Source organism: Prunus mume, linkage group LG7 (genome assembly GCF_029339155.1).
Source record: "Prunus mume cultivar Tortuosa linkage group LG7, ASM2933915v1, whole genome shotgun sequence".
NCBI lineage: Eukaryota > Viridiplantae > Streptophyta > Magnoliopsida > Rosales > Rosaceae > Prunus > Prunus mume.
Genome location: NC_142704.1, coordinates 10,866,677 through 10,873,643, shown reverse-complemented (window position 1 = coordinate 10,873,643; position 6,967 = coordinate 10,866,677). Strand labels below are relative to the sequence as shown.

Sequence of the window (6,967 nt, the reverse complement as noted above, 5' to 3'; positions counted from 1 at the left end):
CAGGAATATGTTAAAGCGCGTACACACATATATTATATATTTATGCTTTCAGTACGTCTCAGGCATGGAGGAGGCCCACAGAGTTGAAGTCAAGCCTACTACGGTCAACGTCTTGGCCCTACACTCTCATTACTCTCACTCTGGTCATCATCCCTCACACAAAGACACATAAACAAACAACACAAATTAATTAAAGGCACTTTAGATCTGTCATTACGGATTTCTTTTGTTTTGTTTTGTTTTTGTGGGGGAGAGAGAGAGAGACAAAGTTTGCTACAACAATAGAAATAGAATATGAGAGAGAGACAGACAGACAATTGAAATATGGTTTTTCATATATAATAAATCTAAAAGTCCATGATTAGGAAGTCAATGCCCGAACCATACGATTTTTCTTGCTGGAGTGGAGGAGGAGAGAGTGGAATGGCAGTACGGACTGGAGAGAAACTCAGCAGGAAATACACGTATGGTGCGTTCTTGACTTCCTCTTTTAAATACTGCTTTTCCAAAGCTAACATTGCTAAAATAACAAAAACAAGGAAAATAAAACCTGCCCCACCAAAAAAGAAGAAAAAAACAAAAAAGAAAAAAGTTTGTAGTTGGTGAAAATTGTACTGAAGTAATGAACCTTGGAAGCAAAAACAGCTCTACTAGCAGCAGAAGGAGCAGAAGAAGCAGCAGGAGCAGTAAATGAAGAGCTTCAGCTCTTGATGAGAGGGCATTCAAAGTCCCAACTAACCCAGATACTTGTCCCACATTGAATACCACCAGCACCAGCACCAGCAGGCTGCCCAAGCACTACTGTCTGAATGAACACTTTTCTGATCACCCTATTTAAGGATGGTAGAGGGTAGAGAGGAGAGAGGAGAGAAAACAGTTGTTCCATGATCATCAGGAACTATTACAATTCAAGGCTGCCTTAATTTGCTGGACAGTGGTGCCAATAAGAGTATTCACAGTATTCACCGACTCCAAGTTCAGCTTAGCGGATGGCAAGCTGCTCACTAGGATTTGAAATGCAACTGTAACTAGTGATCCACCACTTCCATGTACGTTGCAAGAACTTGTTGAGGCACCATCTCCTTGCTCCGGCCTTCCGTCCGGTGAAATGGTGAATCCTGATGGCAGCAGAGGGATGTAAGAAGGATCCTCACCGCTCATTGCAATGTTGATGGATGGTAGATCAACAGGGCTGTACACAACAAGTGACCCTGATGAGTCTATGCAGCTCTCCTGCAGCATCAGCATGTTGTTCTGGCTAGTGTTGAAAGCCTATACAAGCAATTATTTCATAGTACAAGCGAGTTATTATTACACATTAACTAGTCCTTAAAAAAAAAACAAAACAAAACAAACAAAGGAGTTGCATTGTAACAATGGAAATAGCAAATAAATAACTTATTATTTCTTACTCTTAGAACAGATATGCAGTTGCCTGGATGTGAACCATTTGCTATATGGGCAACCTCTTGCACTGCATTGTTATTGGAAAGGACATCCCACTGGAGGAAAACAAATTAATCCGATTGATATAACAGTTACCAATTGGAATAGGCAGTATGTATGAGTTTGTCTAACAAGCATAAAAGTACCTGAGGTCGAGTTCTTTCATCCTTGAAAAAATTGAACACATTTTGTGGAGATACTGGTAGCCAAATGGTCGTGGCTGCACTAAGAACCACACCGTTGGGCTGACCAGGATCCGTGCTCTTATGGATGGTGACTCGCACTCCAACCTCGTTCATCCCAGAAAGGGTGGTCCATCGATGGCCGTTGGATGTGCTAATGCTTGCACAGAAGTTGTTGACCATCCTTTGGGCAAGTTTCATCATGCTTCTCTTGCCTTCAGCCGATGGAATCACTGATTATTCAAAAAATAAAAATAAGAATGTTGAGATCAAGCTGCTAGGATAGAAAGTTAATAATCATAGAATTACTCTATATGGTGTTGAAACATTTAAGCTACCTCCTTCAAGATCTCTAGTAGAAGTTCCTGAAACCATTAGGCATGCAAATCTTTCACACATTCTCTGAAGAGCAGCAAGCCATCGTTCAGCTCCAAATGCTAATCCACTGTGAATAAGATCTCTATAAAGCCGATGAGTTGGGGCTTTGTCTTCTATTTCCACATGTTCCACCCATGAAACCTATTTTTTAGCATTTGATATGCATATGAGCAAGTTAAGTGAAGTAAAGTGAAGTTATAACATTACTTAAATATTGTGTTTCAAATACTTTTTGCTTGTTAAACAAAACAAACCTTGGAATATCCGTTAGGCATGTCTTGAATCAAGCACCCGGAAGGAAGCCTATGAGATCGACATTGATTTGTAAACTGGTTATCTCGTGGAAAATCGTAAGAAACATCGACAATTGCCCACAGGCCTTGCTCAATTTGCTGGCAATAACGAAGGAAGTAGAACTCCCGAGTTTGTACCAACGGTGAAAGCACCTGCAACTCTTTATACATCTACAAAAATATCCTTAGAGTGAGAACTTATCCAAACATAATTCTACCATAAAACTAGACAATGCAAAAGACAATCAAAAGATTTTCTTACTAGCCACTTACCAACTGCAAAGACCCACTCTGACTGCCCAGCATTCCAGATGATATTACTTCGATTGTCTTTGCCATTGAGACAATTGTTGGAAATAGCTCCCCAAACTTGTTCTGCAAACATAAAATTGTTGAACACTTGGATATAGGTAATTAAGATAAATACTGCCTGATACTTGCAAATATAAAGTTGGGGAGCGGAGGAGGAGGAGGAGAGAAATTACCGGGTCCATAAACATTTCGACTAATGCTAAACCATTCATGATAACCACACCAGAGTCTCTTGATGCTTCAATTCTAAGATGGGGATTTTTCAAATGACTATTAGCCCTCGGAAAAATCCTCTCATAGCTTTCAAGATTAAGAACATCCCTCCCATCAGTAGCGGACTTAATCCACAAAGGCTCATTGGTCTGCAAAAGCCTAAGCAACTCTTCCATGGCATTTGCTGCAATATCAGTCATGAGGGACTTGTCCATGTCCGATAAAACGGTAGGGTGGTAAGGCAAACTGGGCATGGTAGATGAAGTAGTCCCTGGAAGAAGATCAAGATCAAGGGAAGGGCCACCCACCCCATGGCCCCCAAAACTTGCCATTGATAACTCCAAAGACGAAACATGAATAGGCTGAACAGGAGGGAGCTGGGAAATTGGCCTCCCAATGCATTTGGCAGCAATGCTAGATACTCTATCTAGCTGCAAAGCGGGGAAAGCAGGACAAGAGAGACAGCAACCAAATTAATGAAAGATAATTAAATAGACTAGTTTAAGAGAAAATTGCATCAAGTTGGAACTTTATGACAAAATTGAAATGGGAAATTAAAGAAAGAACACCTCTTCTTTCAATTGGGCATTCTCCATTCTCAATTTATGTTCATCAAAATAGGAATCTTCATTGAGGGGAGGGACACCGCAAGCTGGGCAAATGACATTTTTGAGGGCCTCTCTGATTGCAATGTTCTCACATCGGATCTTGTCGTTCTCTGCTCGAAGCGCACAGTTATCAGCTCTTTCATGTTGGGCCTGCGTGTTTTCATTAGTATAAGAATTAATCAGCACAAACAAATTAAAAAGAGAAAAAAGAAAGGACCGGTTTTTGAGTACAAGTGTTAGTTAGAACAGAAGAGAGTGAGTGAGCACCTTCATCTGGGTCCTCCGGTTTTGAAACCAAAATTTGATCTGGCGAGGAGCCAACCCCAACTCTCTGCTCAACAGCAACCTTTGCTTTTCATCTGGGTGAGGGCACTCCTTGAACATTCTTCATATCAAACACATGCAATCAGATTAACATCGTTCCGATCACTCGCACAAGCAACCCCATAAACCAGACAGTGTCACGGACAAAAAGTCTTAAGACAAGCAGTGAAACGAACAAGTACAACTACTAGACTTACCCTTCAAGCTTCTGAATCTGGTTAGCAGTGTGACGATGGTAGCGCTTCTTCCTTCTTTGAGAGTCAGAGGCATCGTGGTCTCCACCAGAGCCAGCGCCTCCTCCACTGCCGAACTCCATTTTCTCCTTAAGCTTTTGTGTCCTCCTACTGGAGAAGTAGCAGGTACCAAGGAAGCTAAGCGCTAGACTAAATGGTTTGGTTTAACGATGATGAGCGGAGCATCTAGCAAGTTAGTAGTCCCATGGCAAAGCAATATTTGATTGACATAAGCCAAGAGAAAGAGAGAGAGAGAGAGAGAGAGAGAGAGAGGGAGAGAGACAGCAAGCAAACAAGAGTGTATATTTATATGGTGTGTTGACTTTGTATTGTTTGGGGTATAATATAATGGGGTTATGAAAAACTGGGTTTGTGGGGGTTTAAGGAAATGAGAAGGAAATGGGGTGTTTTGAGAGGGAAGAGCATTAGTTATGGAAGCCCAGGACAGGCATCATCAACTCAGCACCAAACCAAGATTTCATATATTTCATTTGATTTGATTTCATATTTCATTTGGTAGCTTAAACGGCTGCCAAGATATCAAAGATATCGGCTTGATTTTGGATAGTGAGTTATGGCACTTGGATGAAATCTTGGAGGCGTAATTAACTGTTACCATAACAAATAACAAAGAGAGAGAGAGAGAGAGAGAGAGAGAGAGAGAAGAGAACCCCAGAAAGAAATAGAGAGAGAGAGAGAGAGGATGACTATGCCACTTTCTTCACTGTTTGTTTGATTTGTGATTTATGATTTGTATGTCTACCGCCTCTACTAAAATGTAACCGATGATGAGTTTTAAAAGCAATGCTTCTATCTAACAACACCACCAACCCAAACCCAAAGCCAAGGAAGAAAATAAGAGAGAGAAACAGAGCCAAGTTCGTCAGAAGAAATTAAATTCTCACTCACTCACCCCATTCGAGGCAGGGAGAGGGAGGGAGGGAGGGCTTAATAATAATATTATTAGTTTTTTGGGTTAATTTTTTATTAGTTCTTGAATTTAGACTTGATTTGCATTTGAGTCCCTCAATTTCCAAAATCGTTTCCGTTGTCCTTTAACTTCACTTTCGTTAGACAAATGGTCATATCGTCAATTTTGTTAACTTTTTCTGTTAAATGCAAGGACAAAATAATTTTTTATATTAAAACCAAGAAAATGAAAACAAAATCATATCTTTAAAATAACAATAAAAGAAATAAAAAACCAACAAAAACAAAAAAGAAAAATCAAATTTGAGAGGAGTAGAAATCGGGATAGAAGGAGAGAGAGAGAGTGTTTACTTTTAATTTTTTTATTCATATTATAATCAATTTAATACAAAAATACTATTTTGTCTTTGTATTTAACAGAAAAATTAATAAAATTAACGACAGGACCATTTGTCCTAACAAAACTAAAGTTGAAAGACCACATAAACGATTTTGAAAATTAAAGGACTCAAATGCAAATTGAGTCTAAATTTAAAGACTAATAATACTATTAACTCTAGTTTTTTTTTTTCCTCTCTCTCTCTCTCCTGCTATACAGTATACTAAATATACTAATATAGAATGGTACAGTCACAGCCAGGTGTGCACCCACCCATTCAGCTTTTATTACCAGCTCCACTCTTCCCTCCCCCTCCCGTCCCCCGTTTACACGGCTTAGGGTCATTTCCCGGCTACGTGGCTGTATTTACAAATTTAACCTTTTTCCTTCTTCTTAGGATTCTTGTGGCCGAACTGCGCTGCCTGGGCTGACTTTCTAGTTTCTGCCTGTCAATAACTTTTACCTTTTCCGTACAAATTATTACTCTCTTTCATTCTATTATTGGTGATAACGTAAAAGAGTTTTGATATATAATAATAGAAAGAAAAAAACGTATAAACTGACTAGCTACCACCTCTGTCTAAAAGTCAAACATGATACCACTTTCGGGCTGCAATCGTGTGTGATGCCACTTTTAACGCTCTTAAGTCAAACTAACCCCTCCCTCCCTCCCTCCCTCCTTTTTCAAAAAATACTTCTATTAAAAGTGGCATACGAGAATTTCTCTATGTTGCATTTCTCCCCTCATTGCAAATTTGCAATTACAAAAACGATATCAGATTAATTCATCTATATTACAGAGATAGTAACGCATTATTCTTCAGCTAAGCTTAAGGATATTTTTCATGATTTTAAGTTAAAGACGAATAAAAATTCATGCAAAAATCCGTTGTAACAATTTTTGGAGTTTGAGAGAGTAAGGTTACCTGGTTAGACTATCGACCGAGCCAACTGTTTTTGCTAGTTGAGAGCTTGTGCAAATAGATCACTTTGACTTGTTTTTGTAACGTTATTTAAAATCAACAAATATTGGAAAAGTTTAAAAGGGAAGGACTTATCTTTTTCCTTATGGTGTAAATAGTTTGACTTTGATGTACCATTCTGATCTCCAGGTCTAATAATTATAAGCCTCTGATTTTGCTATTTTCTTTTTATAAACTCCTAGATTTGTCTTCATTCTATAGTAATTTTGATGGCACCAGCAAAGGCCTTACTGACTTCATTGTTATTAAATTAAAGCCTGTAGCATCTGACTTGATTGTTCCTATTTCATTGTTTGTTTCTTTGTTCAAAATATATATATATACTGTAAACTCCTCCATCCCGCAGCTACAATGTTACTCAAAGTATCAGCTTCATAAATGCAAACTTTTGATTGATTCAATTTGCAAATTAGCTTCTTAATAAGTTTTCAACTTTTACCTAAAAAATATTCTGGTGCAAAATGGGCGGCCTTCTAGCTTATAAGTATTATTTTCGAGTGGTTAATAACATTTTCTTTTGTCTAACCTACTAGCTAAGTATTATTTTCAAGTGGTTAATAACATTAGCCGAGGTTTCTTGAAAGAAAAAAAAGGTGCGACCTGTACCTATACCTATATGTAGCACGTTAAATAATAAATATAGTTCCATGGAATTTTAGGTGCCCTTACTAGGAATAAGCATATCA

The 6,967-nt window shown here is 38.5% G+C and overlaps 1 protein-coding gene across 1 annotated transcript; it reads right to left on the bottom strand.

The window, feature by feature from the left end:
* Nucleotides 1-312: 312 nt before the first annotated feature.
* On the bottom strand, nt 313-4,761 carry HDG11 (homeodomain GLABROUS 11). The gene is made up of 10 exons (XM_008242156.2): nt 3,954-4,761; nt 3,700-3,817; nt 3,394-3,582; nt 2,785-3,255; nt 2,573-2,674; nt 2,261-2,470; nt 1,967-2,147; nt 1,593-1,861; nt 1,413-1,502; nt 313-1,272 (listed from the first exon to the last, which is right to left on the bottom strand). Exons 1-10 carry the CDS (start codon nt 4,070-4,072, stop codon nt 892-894), a joined length of 2,130 nt encoding a protein of 709 aa, XP_008240378.1. The 5' UTR covers nt 4,073-4,761; the 3' UTR covers nt 313-891.
* Nucleotides 4,762-6,967: the final 2,206 nt, after the last annotated feature.